General features: G+C 44.3%; 1 protein-coding gene across 6 annotated transcripts in view; it reads right to left on the bottom strand.

Annotated features, from left to right (window-relative positions):
* Positions 1-18,908, bottom strand: part of LOC125451557 (microtubule cross-linking factor 1) — a 196,565-nt gene that overhangs the window by 77,746 nt on the left and 99,911 nt on the right. For 5 of the 6 annotated variants that reach the window (XR_009445791.1, XM_048528771.2, XM_048528772.2 and 2 more), the window contains exons 5-7: positions 16,137-17,444; positions 12,330-12,485; positions 2,128-2,250 (exon numbers count right to left, since the gene is read on the bottom strand). Coding sequence is in view for 5 of the 6 variants with exons in the window: in XM_048528771.2 (XP_048384728.2) it covers positions 2,128-2,250; positions 12,330-12,485; positions 16,137-17,444 (1,587 nt within the window). In the remaining variant the exon portion in view is untranslated. The remainder of the gene's footprint in view (positions 1-2,127; positions 2,251-12,329; positions 12,486-16,136; positions 17,445-18,908) is intronic. The other variant, XM_048528773.2, reaches the window with a different exon arrangement.

Below are 18,908 nucleotides of genomic sequence, written 5' to 3'. Positions count from 1 at the left end.
ATCTCTGCACTGTTCTGTACAGTTGTAGCAAAACAAACCTCCTCTTACATTCTACTTCCCTTGCAACAAATGAGCCAATTCCATTTGACTTTCTAACAGCATGTTGGACCTGCATACTGGAACAGCAACTCATATTCCGCCTGGGAACCCTGCAGCCATATGGTATCAATGTGGACTTCACCAGTTTCAAAATCTCCCCTTCCCCTACTGCATCCCTCAACCAGCCCAGTTCGTCCCCTCCCCCCACTGCACCACACAACCAGCCCAGCTCTTCCCCCCCACCCACTGCATCCCAAAACCAGTCCAACCTGTCTCTGCCTCCCTAACCGGTTCTTCCTCTCACCCATCCCTTCCTCCCACCCCAAGCCGCACCCCCCGCTACCTACTAACCTCATCCCACCTCCTTGACCTGTCCGTCTTCCCTGGACTGACCTATCCCCTCCCTACCTCCCCACCTACACTCTCTCCACCTATCTTCTTTACTCACCATCTTCGGTCCGCCTCCCCCTCTCTCCCTATTTATTCCAGTTCCCTCCCCCCATCCCCCTCTCTGATGAAGGGTCTAGGCCCGAAACGTCAGCTTTTGTGCTCCTGAGATGCTGCTTGGCCTGCTGTGTTCATCCAGCCTCACATTTTATTATCTTGGAATCTCCAGCATCTGCAGTTCCCATTATCTCTCTCTGCATACTGACCTATTGTGTTTCAGGTAATCAACAGCCAGATCCGTTTGAACCTCAGAGTTCTGTAGTCTTTCGGCATCTAAGTGGCATAATGACCTTAAGAGTATTCTTTTGTCAGGGTCATTGACTACTTCTGGGCAAAATGGCCTCCAATTCTATCAAGAAAAACAGCCTCTGTTAGGGGCAGAAACTTCCACACCAGGGGCTCTGCTCGCCAACTCCCACAGTTTTCATACCAAGATGAGCAATTCACAACATCACTGCCATGGAAATAACAACATTGGAATACTTGGAGCTGGGAATCAGATACAAGGCTGACCTATTGACACAAAAAAGCAAGATCCCTGCTGATTCATGAAAAGGAAAACCATCAGCATAAAAATAATAGAACTGTTAACTAATCATAGCAAATCAATCTCTACCAATTAGTATACAAAAGACGCATTCCACCAGAGTTTAGTCCTAGTTGAGAAAATCCTTGGAAACTATATGTCTAAGGTCACCTGTTCTTCCCGAGCAATATAAGACTTACCACATACCATGTTTCAAATTGTTCATATATTGTATTCCAAATAGGATCACCCACAGTGGGTGAGCTCTGAGTCACTGGTTTGCTGTAAAAAGGTGTTATTCAGGCCTTTGCTTATCGGGAGATCCAGAGTGTGTGAGGGAATTGCTTCCTTTTGTTAAAGAAACCTAGCTGGAAAACTAGTAAAGGGAAAACTGGCAAGGTCAAAGCCCTTAAATCAGGGAGAAACCTCCCCTCAGGAATTTTAAGCAGTTGGAAGACGGAGGACAGTTTTCCACAGGATAGAAGATCCTCAGGCTGAACTCACAGAGGGCCACAGCTTGTGCTAAGGATGGTCAATGGATAGTACACACAAGCTTAGTAAGTCATGTTTTGCCCTGGGACTCGTCTCCAATGTCTATTCTTGAAAATGGGTGTGCAAGTCAAGATTCAGTTTATAATGACTATAATAATGGTTTATAATGTGAGATGACACTGAATCTAAAGAACTGAGAACTGGTCTCCTTGCTGAATAGTCAAATTCATCCCAATTTTTGTTGCAGCCATTCAAACAAAGTCAACTCTTGAGGTGTATGGCTTGACACGGACTGTCTACCCTCTAGATCCTCAATCAAGTTTCCTTTCTTGGTATCCAAACATGGATTATGTCGGCAGATTGTTCCACTACTCTTGCCTAATGCCCACGCATCCACTTTCCAGTTGAGACCATGTATAACAATTAGGGTACAAGAACTTCACCACACCTAAAGGCATTGAGACCAAGGGGATCCAAATGAAGACATGGGTGTAAGTGACTGATTGATCAGAGGCCAAGGATTAAATCAATTAAACATCTCACCCTTTTCACAAGAAACTTTCTCCCAGGATATTAAGTGAATCTGCTCAAACAGTTAATCTCAGGAGATTATCTGTACCCACCTGAATGATTTTGCTGGTGAATTTTTCATTTTCGTCCTCCCGAAGCTGCCTTTCCTGTTCCAGACGAACTTGCAGCTCCTGAACAGATAGATCCTGGTTTGGTAAAACACAGGATTCCCTGAGCTGTGCATTTCAGACAAAGAGATACATTCAATTGAAGCCGAGTTAATGAACAGCCGGATATCAGAGAACCTCCTCAATTTTCCATTATGAAAGAAATGAAAATGATGCTTCTCCTTGTGATTTTTGGACTGTACCCACTGCATGTGACTTTGCAGGTTGTTAATGTAGAGGAAAATCTCAGCAGTAATAGTGGCCCAGGTCTGAGCTGCAATGTAATCCCCCCTTCTGTCGGTAACTCACTCGAAATACTGGTGATGACAAATTGTGATTTGGTCCCTTCACAAAAATCTTTAGGGTAAAATTACCAACAGAAGAAATTTGAATTCAATAAAATATCTGGAATTAAGATTCTAATGATGACCAGGAATCCTTTGTCGGTTGTTGGAAAAACCCATCCGGTTCACTAATGTCGTTTAGGGAAGGAAACTGCCCTCCTTACCTGGTCTGGCCTACATGTGACCCCAGCCCCACAGTAATGTGGTTCACTCTGAACTACCCTCTGGGCAATTACAGATGGGAAATAAATGCTGTTTCACCAGCAACGCTCTCATCCTGTTGATGAATAAAGGGGACTTTACAGACTAACAGCATTATAAGCTGTGCTTGCCCGAAACGCCAGCTTTTGTGCTCCTAAGATGCTGCTTGGCCTGCTGTGTTCATCCAGCTTCATACTTTGTCATCTTGTCAATAGCCTGCTGTCTCTGAATATTGGATTGCAGAGTTTCTAGCTACTTAGTAAAGGGTTTTCTGACCAATAAACAACAGGTCAGACCTTCAGGCAAATCTGTCCCTGAGCTGTATTCGAATCAGACTCTCAGATTAACTTTGGAGCTACTTAAACCTTTGCTTGCCACCAGCTATCAAAAGCAGCATCACGGCCTAGCCTTAAGTGCAGAAGGATTCACACCACAGAATTAAAACTTGAGATCAGATTTAGGTCTCTCCTACCTACAGGCTTTATAAAAATCAAATACCAAAAAAGACAACTTTTACCATTTCTGCTCAGTCTTCACACAAGTTGCATTTTCCTAAACTACTCTATACCTTTTTCTTGTGAGGTTTCCTACATTTTGTGTACTCTCACTCTTCTTTTCAGTGTCTTATAATGCTACAGCATAGGACACCATTCAGCCCCTGATGCCTGTGCTAGCTCATTCTTTGATAAATCTGTCTAATTAATCCTACTTCCCTGTTCTATTCCCGTAGCTCCATAGTTCATTATCCTCTTCTAGTTTTACTGCAATTCATCTTTGAAAGTTACTGTCAAACCTGCCAACTCACCTCTTCAATAGTGCATTTCAGATCAAAAAGAATTAGTGTCAGAAGCTTAGTAAATAGTGATCATAACATGATTGAGTTCATTGTAGCATTTGAAAGTGAAAATCATGAAACTACTAGTGTTTTAGATTTATGTGAAGGCGGCTTTAATGATATGAGACAGAGACTATAGTGATTGTGATGAGGTCAGCCAGCTGGATCCCATAGATTATGACCTCCCTGACTGGAGTTGTTAATCTGGTCCAATTAGGGAGCCCTGGCTGACAGATAAAAAGAGAAGTATCAGAGATTCTGGCACTCAGAGCTGATTCTGAAAAGGCAATACTAGAGTCAAAAACTTTTCATGTGTAAATAAAGGGTGACTTGTTGACGGGATCTTAGTCTCTATAGGACTTTTTTGGAGACTGTCCACAGTAAACTTGGAAAATCTTCTAACGGGTAAAACAACTGAAGAACAGCAGAGGAGTAAAGATATATTTAACACAATACAAAACCAGTTTTTACCACTGAGAGAAAAAAGCTTCACTTCACAGAAAAAAAAACTATGGGGTTATTACAAAGGTAAAGGTTTAGAAAAATGCAAAAGACAGCACAGATCCTGCTGAATGAAAAAGATAAAAGGACCAGCAAAGGGTCACAAAGCAACTCATAAGAGCTATGAAAAGGAATTATGAGAAGAAACTTGGCAAGGACATCAAAATCAATAAAAAGAAATTGCCCAGTCACATAAAGGGAAAGTGGATGGTCAGAAGCAATGTTGGCCCACTAAAGACTGAAATGGGGATGTTATCAAAGACAATGGGGAAACAGAGGCGACATTGAGTAATTTCTTTGCCTCAGTATTTACAGGAGAAAAAGAGAATAACTTGCCGGAAGTCCTGTAGAAATTAATAGTGGATCGGGAATAGGGATTGAATAAAATTAACATAATGAGGAAATTAATGGAATGAAAGAGTGACAAATCCCAAGATGCTGACAGTTTCCATCTGAGGGTATTAAAGGAAGAATGGGAGCATGTTGCAGAAGCTTTAATTTAATTTTTTTTGAAAATTAATCTTAACCATCCTTAACCATTCATGAGTATTGTTTGCTTTATGTCCTTTAGTCTTCATATGACTTCCTTTAGCCAGTATTTGTAGCCCATCCCTAGTTGTCATTACAAATGTGATGGTGAGCTGTCTTCCTGAAGCACTGCAGTCCACTTGCTGCAGGCAGACCCACAATGCCATGAGGGATGGAGTTTCAGGGATTTTACTCAATGAAACCTAAGGAATGGCAATATATTTCTGAGTCAGGATGGTGAGTGGCCTGAAGGGGAACTTACAGTTGGTGGTGTTCTTATGTGTTTGTCACCCTTGTCCTTTGAGATGGAAGTGGTCATGGGTTTGGAGATTGGCTTTTAAGGAGTATTGGTGAATTTCTGTAGATAGTCGGCACTTCGTAGCAGCAGTATAAGTAGTGTAGGGGTTGGATGTTTGTGAAGTGCTGCTAACTAGGCAGGTTGTTTTGGCCTGGACGGTGTCAAACTTCTTTAATGTTGATGGAGCTTCACGCAGCCCGGCAAGTGGGAGATATCACTCTCCTGACTCGTGCACTGTAGATGATGGATAGGCTTTAGAGGGGCAGGAGGTGAGTTACTCACTGCAGTATTCATAGCCTCTGACCTGCTCTTGTGGCCACTATATTTATGTGGCTAGTCCAGTTCAGTTTCTAGTCAACGGTAACCTTCAGGATGTTGGTAGTGGCAGATTCAATAATGGCAATGCCACTTATGTGCTGAGGGAAGATGGTCAGAATGTCTTTCATTGGAAATGGTCATTGCTTGGCAAAGGTATGGTTCAAGCATTGCTTGCTACTTTTCAGTTCAATCCTGGATATTGTCCAGGTCCTAAATAACACAGCGTGGAGCTGGAGAAACACAGCACGCCAGGCAGCATCAGAGGAGCAGGAAAGCTGACGTTTCGGGTTGGGACCCTCTGAAGAAATGTGCCGACCTGAAATGTCAACTCCTCTGATGCTGACTGGCCTGCTGTGTTCCTCCAGCTCCACACTGTGTTATCTCTGACTCCAGCATCTGCCATTCTTACTTTCTGTATTGTCCAGGTCTTATTGCATTTGGACATGGACTGCTTCAGTATCTGAGGAGTTGTGAATAGTGCTTAACGATGTTGAATCAACAGCAATGATCCTCACTTCTGATGGAGGGAAGGTCATTGATGAAACAGTTGAAGATGGTTGGGCCTAGGACACTATCCTGAGGAACTGCTGCAGAGGTGTCCTGGAGTTGAGATGATTGATCTCCAACAACCACAACCATCTTCCGATGTGTCAGATATGACTCCAACCAGCAGAGAGTCCCTACTCCCAAATCCCAGTGACTCTGGGTTTCCTTCGTCTCCTTATTGCCATGCTCAGTCTAACCTCACCACCTGAATTCTGTTTTTAGTCTAATCATTTCAGGAGATCCTTTTCCTGTTTTCTGTTACTACTGTTACTATCCTAATCTACTGCTGAATAATGCAAGTATTTAACAATACTGCTCTACTGTCCTTGAACATTTATGTAAATTCCTTGCAAATTTGCTCCATAGTCTCCTTCCCACAATTTGTGGCTTCTGTTATGTGGTGTCATCGCTCTTTAAGGTCCTCTGTTCCAACCAAATATGATATACCTTACACCCTAATGAACATCCATCTACTCCAGTGCAATGAGAGTTTTTCGGATCAATATTGCCACAATATGGCCAATTCTCCTTCCCTATCATTCTGGAATACCTCTTTGCTGAGAACATTATCACCCTAACCTGCATTGAGCCAGGTCTGATATTTTTAGCCTTTTATTATAATTCCATCTACTGCACACCAACATTATTTAACACAATACACAACTTCTAACTTCCAAACCCTAACCCTAACCCATCCTGGTGCCAATCGCACAGGCAAATCAGCATCATGGTGCTTCCATTGGGCTACTTCCCAAAAATTTAATACAAACCAGCTTAGCCGCAGCAACACCAAGTTATTCATCAAACCTGCAGAACGAACAGAGCCTATGATGTACAATGTCTCATGAATTTGTGCTGAAGTGATGAACTAAATCAGCTGAACAGTGTTTTGTTAATTTGAAATATGGTAAGACTATATGAACAGAACAGCTGTGTATAAGAAACAGCCATTTAGTCCATCAAAAATGGATTCTCCAGGGATCCAGCTGCAACCATTAAATTGTCTCTGTTGCTGTATTTCAAATTTAATTTTGAGCAGTTGCTGATTTTCAAACAAAAATTTTCATCCTAATATACCGGTTTAAAAGCCTGATTTCCACTAACTAAATTAGTACACTGTATTTCCATTGCCTGGAGGGGGTTATGGCCCAATGGTATTATTACCAGACTATTAGTCTAGAGACCCAGGTAATGTTCCGGGGATAATAAAGTGTGAAGCTGGATGAACACAGCAGGCCAAGCAGCATCTCAGGAGCGCAAAGATTCTCCAGCATCTGCAGTTCCCATTATCACTAATGTTCCGGGGACCCAGGTTTGAATCCTGCCATGGCAGACAGCAGAATCCAAATTCAATAAAAATCTGGAGTCTGCTGATGATCAAGAAGCCACTGTTGTGGGTCTGGAAAACCTATCTGGTTCACTAATGCCTTTTGGTGTCCTTCCTGATCTGGCCTACATGTGACTTCTAACCCACAGCAATGTGGTTAGTTCTGAACTGCTCTCTGAAATGGCCCAGCAAGCCATTCAGTTGCAACAATCTCCATAAAGTCTCGACAAAAGGAAAGAAACCACATGGGATCAACCGCGACACCAGAAACACAAGAGTAATCAGCGCTGTTCTCCTCACTAACATCTGGGGGTTAGCGCCAAAATTGGGAGGGCTGTCTCATAGACTAGTCAAGCGACAGCCTGACACAGTCATGCCTATGAAATCATACCTTACAGATAATGTCCCAGACACCACCATCACCATCTATGGTGAAGCCTCATGGCACCAGGTCAAATCTGGACAAGAAAACCTGATTACTATATAACCCCGCCTTAGCTAATGAATTAATACTTCTCCATCGTGAACTTCATTTGGAGAAATGTACTCTGGGTGGGGGATTTCAACGTCCAGCACCAACAGTGGCTCGGGAGCAGTACCACATATCGAGCTGGTCCGGTCCTAAAGATTTTAGCTGCTCGACTGGGTCTGTGACAGGTGGTGAGGGAACTAACAAGAGGGAAAAAGATACTTGACCTCATCCTTACCGACCTGTCAGCGGCAGATGCATTTGTCCATGACAGGATCAATAAGAATGACCATCACACAGTCCGAGTTTAGTGCAAAAGATAAGACTGAAGCATTCACAGCAATTTTTTGCCAGAAGTGCCAAGTGGATGACCCACCTCAGCCTCCTCTTGTGTCATAGAATCACACAGCATGGAAACAGACCCTTCGGTCGAACTCATCTGTATCAACCAGACATCCCAATCTGACCTAGTCCCATTTGCCAGCATTTGGCCCATATCCTTTTCAACCTTTCCTATTCATACACCCCATCCAGATGCTTTTTAAATGTTGTAACTTCCTCTGGCAGCTCGTTGCATACACACATCACCCTCTGTGTGAAAAAGTTACCCCTCCGATCCTTTTTAAATCTTTCACTAGGTGCCCTCTAGTTTTGGACTCCCCCCACCCTGGGGAAAAGACCCAACATCACAGATACGAACCTTTAGTCAAATTGATTCACTCTGCGCGATATCAAGAAATGATTGGGACACTTAACGCTGCAAACGCTATGGGCACTGGTAACACTCAGGCAATTCTGTGCTCCAGAACTTGCTGTTCCACTAGCCAAGCTGTTCCCTAACAACTATAATGCTGACTTCCAGCTGTCAATGTGGAAAACTGGCCAGGTACATGCTGTACAAGAAGCAGGACAGATTCAATCTGACCAATTAACATTCCATCAGTCTCCGCTCAATCATCAGTAACGCTTTGGAAGGTGTCAGTAACAGTGCTATCAAGCAGCATCTGATCAGCAATAATCTGCTCAGTGACGCCCAGTTTGGGTTCCGCTCAGCTCCTGACCTTAATCCAGTCTACCTGTGACATCAAGAACTCATTTGATGAGTGTAGTGTCAAGGAGTCCTTGCAAAACTAGAGACAATGGGACATATAAAGCAGAAATTGCAGGAGAAACTCAGCAGGTCTGGCAGCATCTGTGGACAGAGAAACCGATTTAAAGTTTCAGGTCCAGTGGCTATTTTTCAGAATCAATGGGAATGAGACAGAAAGCTCTCCACTGGTTAAAGCCATACCTGCCACCCTGCTCAAAGGAAGGAGGGTCACCGGACTTGAAAAGTTAACTCTGCTTTGTCCCCATAGATGCTGCCAGACCTGCTGCACTTCTCCAGCAATGTCTGTTTTTGTTCGTTTCAGATCTCCACAGTGCTTTGCATAACTTTGTTAGAATAGGAAGATGGTTGTATAGTTGGAGGTCAGTCATCTCAGCTCAAGACATCTCTGCAGGAGTTCCTCAGGGTAATGTCCGAGGCCCAACCATCTTAGAACATAGAACATAGAACATAGAACAATACAGCGCAGAACAGGCCCTTCAGCCCTCGCTGTTGTGCCGACCTGTGAACTAATCTAAGCCCCTCCCCCTACACTATCCCATCATTATCCATATGCTTGTCCAAGGACTGTTTAAATGCCCCTAATGTGGCTGAGTTAACTACATTGGCAGGCAGGGCGTCCACGCCCTTATCACTCTGAGTAAAGAACCTGCCTCTGACATCTGTCTTAAATCTATCACCCCTCAATTTGTAGCTATGCCCCCCTGTACAAGCTGAAGTCATCATCCTCGGAAAAAGACTCTCACTGTCCACCCTATCTAATCCTCTTAGCCTCCTTCTCTCCAACGAGAACATACCCAAGCCCCTCAGCCTTTCTTCATACGGCCTGCTCTCCAGACCAGGCAACATCCTGGTAAATCTCCTCTGCAACTTTTCCAATGCTTCCACATCCTTCCTGTAATGGGGCGATCAGAACTGCATGCAATATTCCAAGTGAGGCCGCACTAGCATTTTGTACAGTTGCAGCTGCTTCATCCACCAGTTTTGCTGCACCATAAGTTTGGATGTTTCACTGATAAATGTACAATGTTCAGCATCATTCCTGACTCATCATCAGTAGCAGTCAATATCCAAATGCAGCAATACCTTGACAGCAGCTAGCTTAGCCTGACAAACAACAAGTAACGTTCACAAGGGAGAGAGAGATGATTGTGCTTCCTGATTAGCCCATCCTTATTTGACATACCAATTATTCAACTCATCAAAGATGCTCCTTCTGGAGAACATATATAAATCTTCAGACTCATTTACATTTCCAAAAGCCTAGATTTTCAACCTTGAGGAAGGTAGCCGGAGCCACTCAGCCACTATGTCAATCAATGTTTCATTACAGTAAGTTGGAGGATTATAGAGGAGCCAAAGAGGGAACACTTGTTGTGTCAGAAGAATCACAATGACTGTGTAGGGCTGTGGACCACAATTAGTAAACAACCAAGGGAAGGGGGCAGGGTGCCTGCCCGTCTCAGGAGAGAGAGTCTGTGAAGAAGAGGTGTTTGTTGCTGGATGGTCAGTATAGCTTCTCAGTCAAGAACACTTACTGACCATCCAGCAACAAACGTCTCCAGCAACGAACATCTCCATTAGAATATTGGAACAGTTCAGATTCTGGGAAAACATTACTTGATTGACAGCTGAATCTCTTATCCTTCTGTTAATTATGTTTATTTATTTTACACTACACAAAGAGGTTTCAAGTGCTTATAGTTTCTGCAGTTGGTAATTTAATTGGCCTGTATAATGGATACCTTAATTATCCTGTTGTAAAAGGAGACATTCTTTAAGAATGCGTAAAGTGATAAATGAATAATTTTAAAACACTTTTTATGTACACATTCTGCTGCTTCTTCTTTAGCTATCCTCAAGAAAATTTTAATTTCTGCCAACTGTGATTTTGCCTTCATGAAGTCATGCTGATAGTGCTTTACGATATTATGTTTTTCGAAATGCTCTTATCCTGTAATAACAGGCTCTAACATTTTTTCAATAGCCGATGCTGTTACCTGGCCTACTTTTTATCTCCTTTCATTTTTGACTAAAGGTGTTACATCGACAGTTTTCTATTCCTCCGGCACTGTTCCAGAATCGGAGGATTCAGGTTCAATTGTGGTCAACAGCCCTACACAGTCATTGTGATTCTTCTGACACAACAAGTGTTCCCTCTTTGGCTCCTCTATAATCCTCCAACTTACTGTAATGAAACATTGATTGACATAGTGGCTAAGTGGTTAGCACTGCTGTCTCAAAACAACAGGGCCTGGGTTCAATTCCAGCCTCGGGTGACTGTCCGTGTGGAGTTTGCACATTCTCCCTGTGTCTGCATGGGTTTCCTCCTGCAGTCCAAAGATGTGTTGCTTAGATGGATTGGCCATGCTAAATTGCCCATGTTGTCCAGGGATATGTAGGTTAGGTGGATTAGCCATGGGAATGATAAGGGTATGGGGGTTGAGTCTGGCTGGGATGCTCATCAGCGAGTCAGGGTGAACTTGATGGGCCAAATGGCCTGTTTCCACATTGTAGGGACTCTATATAAAACAATTCATCACGGACAATTCCAACGCAGCAGGTGGATTGCAGTGGTTCAAGAAGACAGCTCACCACCACCTTCTTGAGGGCAACTAGGGGCAGGCAATAAATGCTGGCCTAGCCTGCGATACCCACATCCCACAAATGAATAGTAAAACAAAAGTTACAGCCAGGTTTCATGACCCTTAACTTTAAAAGAAGGTTATGCTTTAAGCAGTAATTTTACATATGAAGTGAAAGAGAATGGCCTAAAATGGAGTGACACTGGATTGAAATCTGAGATAACAAGGTGTAGAGCTGGATGAACACAGCAGGCCAAGCAACATCAGAGGAGCAGGAAAGTTTGACGTTTTGGGTCGGGACCCTTCTTCAGAAATTGGATTGAAATCAGCGTTGCAACAGGCCAATGTGATCGAGGGAACAGGTCAAATCCCACTGAAACGTAGTGTAAGCTTTAACAATTGGACACAAAAGGAAGGCAGCTGGCCTTCCTATGTGCAGATTTCCAGAGGTACTCAGACATTGTTTTAGAGATGGCCACCCACAACAAGAGCTGTTTTGCGAAGCAAAAGAATTGAACAGTTTTTGGAGAACCAGCAAGCAGACTGCTGGTGAGAACACACCCCATTTTGAAAAACAAATTGTGATAGTGGTAAGTTGAAGACCAGGCTGAACCCTTAAAATGGAAATTGATTATGCTCATAGACCTGAGTGTAGTATAGTACAATGGTGGATTAATCTTGGCAAATTGGGGAAAAGGCCTGGGAGAATGACAGTCAAGAGTACATGTCCACACAGGATGAGATGTACAATGCTGTTTGAGGTTTTTGATTGTGTTAAGAAGTTATTTGTAAATACTTTCCGTTAATTTATTAGGTTTCTACTAAATGATGTTTAGTCGATGTTGATTTCATTTGGTTTGTTGCAGTAGAAGTCTTCTCACATAAAATATTTTTTGAACACTTTGTGCAGATCGTATGAAACCCAAAATGTCTTTTTAAAATTTATCCATCTCTATAGGGACTAATACAGAAACACAGAGATTTAAACTCTTTCCTCCTAATTGGGAACACAGCTCCGCACGATAGAAATTGATGTCTGATTCAAAATGCTTCCCAAAGTGTTACCAAAAACGAATGTCTGTAATTACCTCTGTACTGAAGCAGCTCTCGTCTTCCGTCCTGTACATTTTGTAGTCTCCATCAGCTTTGCGGATTTGATCCATCGTGCCTCGGGTCTGAAGGGTCTCTTGCTCTTCTTTCTGACTGGGGACGAGCTGCCATTCGGACTGGTCCCTCAGTTTGGACTGTTGAGTGCATGGGCGATTTAACAAAAACAACAAAGGACAGGGAGGAAATAAAAAAAAACAAAAATGGGTATAGTAGACGACTAAAAAACTACAAGACAAAGAAAAGCGTGAAAAGGAAAACCAATTTAAACACAGTGGCATAAGAGAGTGATGAAAACAGAACCAAAATGAGTATAAGCAAAATGATGGGCTGAAACATCTGAAAAGAAAAAAGAGAAAGAGAGGAAAAAAGAATGCAAACACTGGTTATGAGGCGCATGCAATGAAAGATGCATGAATCAAACCAACGGTAAGCTTACAGATCATGAAAGAATTTGCCTATCCCTGCAGGAGCCATGCACAAAGCACCATATCGGAGCGGGTTAGTGAGCGGTGGTTTCTTGGCTAGAGGCAAGTACCAGCTTTAACTCATGGTGCTGCCTGTCTGAAGACAGCCCTCTGCACAGGAAGGGGGAATTGGCTGATTTCATGGCATGTCCCCCTTGTGTCTTTCCTTGGATCAATAAGCGAATGGGAAATCTTGAACTCTGTCTGGTATTCTGTAATTCAGCTCATGGAACTGGATCCAAAGGACTTGTGGAACTCAGAGGTTTGAACAAATGCCTTAATGAATGGATCAGTCTACACACTACTGTTGGTGGTAACACTGGAGGAATTATATTGCTTTGGTCACTACTTTAAGGCAAGAGTTAACTATTTATTTTTAATGAGAAAGTAAGAGGTCACACAACACCACATTATACCACAACTGCACCTCCCAGTCGCACACTTACACTCGGTTTGCACCAAACAACTGCACCTCCCAGTCGCACACTTACACTCGGTTTGCACCAAACAACTGCACCTCCCAGTCGCAAACAGTTTCAACTCCCCCTCCCATTCCTTAGACGACATGTCCATCCTGGGCCTCCTGCAGCGCCACAATGATGCCACCCGAAGGTTGCAGGAACAGCAACTCATATTCCGCTTGGGAACCCTGCAGCCCAATGGTATCAATGTGGACCTCACAAAACTTCAAAATCTCTCCTTCCCCCACCGCATCCCAAAACCAGCCTAGCTTGTCCCCACCTCCCTAACCTGTCCTTCTTCCCACTTATCCCCTCTTCCCAACTCAAGCCCCACCCCCATCTCCTAACTACTAACCTCATCCACCCCCTTGACCTGTACATCCTCCCTGGACTGACCTGTCCCCTCCCTAACTCCCCACCTACACACACCTTTACTGGCTCCAACCCCACCTCTTTGACCTGTCTGTCTCCTCTCCACCTATCTTCTACTCTATCCATCTTTTATCTGTCTCCCCCTCTCTCGCTATTTATTTCAGAATCCCCTTCCCCTCCCCTATTTCTGAAGAAGTGTCTAGGCCCGAAATGTCAGCCTTCCTGCTCCTCTGATGCTGCCTGGCCTGCTGTGTTCATCCAGATCTACACCCTGTTATCTCTAAACCACATTATAGTCCGACAGATTTGTTTGAAAACACAAGTTATCGAAGTCGACTTTACCTGATGAAGGAGCAGTGCTTTGAAAGCTTGTGATTTCAAATAAACCTGTTGGACTATAACTTGATGTTGTGTGACTCCTGACTTTGTCTATACCAGTCCAGCACCGGTACCTCCACAGAACATTTTTAATGAAGTATCATCCTACTACACTTCTGGACAAATCTATTGAACATTTAGCACTATCAATAAACTTTTAGGAAGTCCAGTGACTTTTATAAACTACTCCTTATTTAATCACACTGGCCTTTCAACATGCAATGCTTGGTGTTGATGTTTTAACTTCCATTTTCGCACTGAAGTCAACGGTTCACATTGTGTTGGTATTCCGTTGGATATCATCAGCCCCTAAAAACCAAAAACACTCTAAATTATCACTTCTTCTTGGCTGATATTCGATGTAGATTGGCAACAGACTGACTGTTCTCGGGAAATACTGAAAATAAACTCCAAACTGTCACACAACACGTGCCAGCCATTAGTGACGTGGTCGGCCTGTAGCGGATGAGAAGTGGGATTTGCGTTCGCAATTTGTTGGTCTGGATTTCACCTACCGATCGTGCCACCAGTTTCTACCTCACTCAGGCCACAAAAGCCAAGCACAACCAAAATAGTAATTGGTGAGGTTTGGTTGTTAGAATGGTGGAGTTTCACAGCTCAGCAACATTTACAGATTTCCCAGGCAACCTGTCTAAAAAATCTGATAAAACTCATTACTATTTACAAATTAATTAAGAATATGTGTTAAGATTTGGTACGCATTTTACTCTGCTATCAGGTTCAATGAAATTGTGGCTTGTAACTGCATTGGTAGATGGACATAGAATCAGAAGCAGGCCATTAAATTTTGATTGATGCGTATCCGATACATAATTATCCACCTTGGTCACTTTCGATCAATAGCCTAGGTGAATGAAAAACTGTGTAGTGATGGGAGTTTTATTAACTTCATTTAACACACCATTGTGATGGGTTGATCGAACTGCAGCGTAACAAAGGAATGAACAACTCATGGGGCAACACTCCACTACTCCATGGTAGTCATGCAAAATATATCTACACTGGGCCTCCTTCTTCAGTGTGTAATGCCTGTTCCCACCAGTTCTCGCTGCCATGATGAACTAACTCAGTGGAAAGATTCTGGTTTGCTTGGGTAAGTATTTTAAGATTGTATGTAATTGAATTACCGGGAAGTATTTGTTCAGGTTTAACCACCTCATTCCATAATACCCAAATCCTCGCTTCAGTGAACACATTTTAACAGTGTAAACAAAGTTGCCGCATTTTGCAAAGTTTGAAATCAAACAGGGCCCGAGGCGCTACAGCAACAAAGGGTCCAGTGAAAGGAGAGTAGAAAAGAGATTAATCATGGCAATAAATCTGAGGTGAAGCCAATAAAAACTTGTATAACCCACATCGTTAATTCTTCTTCTGTGTCCAGTGGAGAAAGAGCTGGATTTTTATTTCTGGGCCATATATTTTGGAAGCATCCAGTCAGCTGAATCCTAACTGGCCGAAGGTACATACCAATCCCATTCTGCTTCAGAAAGCAAGCTGTGTAAAACACTGCTCATCGCTCACCGATATCGTAAGCCCACAGCTCAGCACCAGCACTCATAGTGATGCTATGACTCAGTGCGCAAACAGCTGTACCCTTCCCTTTCTGCCAAGCTCTCCGTCTGCTACCTCCTGGAGACGGTGTGAGAAATGTGATGTTTTAATTACTGAATTTGCCACTGCTCCTAACCCATGTTGGTTCGGAAACAGCAGAGAACGAGTTGTCTCAATGACATTCTGCCCTGTCTGATCTCCTGTAAAGATGAAAGTACACAGAGGCTTTATATCTTTGATACGTAGAATTTGATTAATGCTAAACCTTACACAGCCTAATTCAATTTGAGCTGGTCTCTAGGGGTTTTTGCAATGAGCTGTAAAGGCCTTCATCAGAGTAAATCTTACAAGTTTTCTCAATTCTGCTCGAGCTTCACAACAAACTCCATGAGCTGAGCACAGAATGTATTTAGTGAGTGCTTTTGTGCAGTTTGGTTTATACTTAATAAAGATGCAAAGTGTTATTGAGTTTAAAGGCCACAGCAGAAGCGAGAGCGGTAGTGGAGCATTTAAAAGCAGACAGACCCAGCTTGCTTACCTGGAAGTCAGTGATGAGCTCCTTCCCCAGAGTTCCAACAGGAGAGTCGCGAGACATAGAAGTCACAGATGACAGGAAGCTTCCAGACTCTGTCAGATGGGGCAGCGGCGACAGGTCATCCATTTGTTCCCTCAGCCCTTCCCCGAGATGGTCAACTTTCTCCATGAAGGTGTGTAACTCGGAGCGGAAGGCCTTCATCCTGGTGTTGATGGTGTCCAGAAGCTCAGGCTGGTTTCTGCTGCTGCTGCTTCTCTCCCCATCTTCGCTGAAGCCTTGGTCTGAAGCAGCACTCGTCACCAGCAGCTTGGCATCGTAGATGAGGCTGTCGGTGTCCGTAATCAGGCGGTCGACCGTCCTGCCCAGACGCTCGGCCTCCCTTTTGATGCTGATGAGCGACTCTGTGTCTTCCCTCTTCCTCAGCAGCTCCAAGGTGCAGATGTCAACCACCTCTGGTGGCTTGCCTGCCGTTTTCTCGCACACCTCTTCTGAATCGCTCTCGCCACCGATGGGGCCCTCCCTCTTGGGCTGGGGCGGGCCTCGGCTCTCCTCGCTGTCACTCTCCTTCTTGCCCGGATCACTGTCAGCATCGCTGTCCCTGGGGCTGGCTGTGCGGAGGCCAAGGTGCGACGCCAGGTCGTAGCGCTGCACGTTGGAGATGAGCACCCGGTTCTCATACTGGAGCTTCATAACCTTGCCGCTCAGCTCATTGACCTGCAGCCGGGCCGCTTTCAGCTCCTCCTGAAGGGAGACTCCCGGTTTGTCCTCCAGCCAAGCAGGTTCCTGGCCGGGGCCGCGCCTCAGCACGCTGATCTCATGGGTAAGCTGCCGGTTGTGGTCTTCGATTTCGCTGATGGAACGGCGCAGGAGCTCCGCCTCCTCCTCCACAAACTGCAGGTGCCTCCGGAGCTCGGCTGCTGACTCCAGCGAGTCGCCGTGCGGCGAAGTGGGAATGCTCGGGATGTGTTCCCGGCCTGGGCACTCCCTTTCGTGCTGGCACTTCATGTCGTCCATCTCGGCTTTGAGGCCTCTGTTCTCCACTTCCAGCTCCACAATCTTCCTGCCCAGGATGTTGGCCTCTTCCTCCACCAGCTTCAGGCGCAGTTTGAGCTCGGCCTCTCTGGTGCTGGGAGGTCCTCCGGCCTCACCAGTAGGGAGTGGGCTGTCCACATCCCCGTATAGGGACTTATACTTCTGCAGTTCATGCTCCAATTCATCCTTCTCCCTTCCCAGTTTTGCCATCTTCTTGCGCATCAAAGAGCCTTCCTCCTTCGCAAACTGGAGCTGGCACCTGAGGTCAGCGCTATCTTCCTGAATGTAGAAAGACGAACGGGTCATTAACAGAGTCCTACAGCACAGACCAGGCCCTTCAGCCCATCTTGTCCACACTGACCCAGACATTTCAATCTGACCTGGTCCCATTTGTCAGTGCTTGCTGGATAACCAGTGGGTGCAACAAAGCTGCTGCACCTTACTCCCCCTCCTCCTCCTCTCACTCCCCAGCTTGTCGATTGAAGCTGGAGTTAATGTTAATTTGACATGCTGGAGGGATTTGTTACTCCCCAGTGAGTGGAAGTGGTTCACAAATCAATCGATCATAGCTCTTTCTGAGGACATGACGCCAGCAAAAGCCTGTGAGCTAATGAGGTGGCTCTACATTTGACAGTTTATCAGGGAGAACTGAAGCCTGGATGTAAGGTCTCTACTGGGACACTCATTATACAGCTGCTGACTGAGGGATGGTCTGGTGGCTAGTGAGCAGCAGTTCCCATTCCTGTCAAGAGAAGCCTCACGCCAAATTAGTGGAAGAGTAAAACTCTTCCGTCAAAATAAATGTGAACGTTACCACACTAAAGCCATTTAATTATGAATTCAAACTGACAGGCGAATTAAGGATAAAGAGTGAAAACACTAGAGAAACTCAGACATGTCTATTTGGAGGTGAAAAGCAGGGGTTGGAAAATGGTTTTTACGCTGTTGACAAAGTGACGGGTGGGGAGGGAGGGAACAGATGGTGAGGGTGTCCAGAGTGAAAGATCAGCGGAGTTCTAAAGGTGGTAATTTTCCAGCCCTTTTGAACTCCGAAGAAGAGTCTTGTTGGATTCAAAACATTAACTCCAATTCTCTCTCCACAGGTGCTGCTAGGTCTGTTAGAGAAACCTCTCCTTTTACTTCTGATTTCCCACATCTGGTATTTTGCTTTTTAATGAATTAAGGTATCAGCTGATCATGTTATTCACGTGACCATGGGACTGACAGGTTTGCTCTTCAGAGAACTGGCATGGACTTGATGGGACGAATAGTCTCATTTGATGTTTTAATGACTGCGCAAGTGTTCTGTTTGGGAGCAGTCACCAAAGGGAATTGAGATATACTGTACTGTTTGGCGAAATGTTAGCAAGCTACACCTGTGAACATTATTAAGTTGGATTAGAGAACACCACTCAGGAATTATGGAACAATGGAAAACATTACACCCTGCTCAGGTTGTTTGTGAGCAGTACCATTTAATATCTGTAAAGTGTCTCATTAATGATACAGCAGCCTTGCTGTGTTACATGGATCCCATGCTTTAGTTTTCGATCGCATTGGAAAGTACATGAAATAAATTGCTACATTACCTTGAAAGAGGAAAATCAAACAGCGTTTGATCGTCCATCTGGGAGCAGCAGATGTTGACATAGAGAGTAGGGGATGGGGATGTTCCCAGTGAAATTGAAAGGCCATAATGGTTAAAATCGTATAAGAATTTGTACTGCCCTACTACCACCCATT

Source organism: Stegostoma tigrinum, chromosome 5, assembly GCF_030684315.1.
Source record: "Stegostoma tigrinum isolate sSteTig4 chromosome 5, sSteTig4.hap1, whole genome shotgun sequence".
NCBI classification, from domain to species: Eukaryota; Metazoa; Chordata; class Chondrichthyes; order Orectolobiformes; family Stegostomatidae; genus Stegostoma; species Stegostoma tigrinum.
The sequence above is the reverse complement of the archived record's forward strand: the minus strand, read 5'-3'. Positions and strand labels throughout refer to the sequence as shown.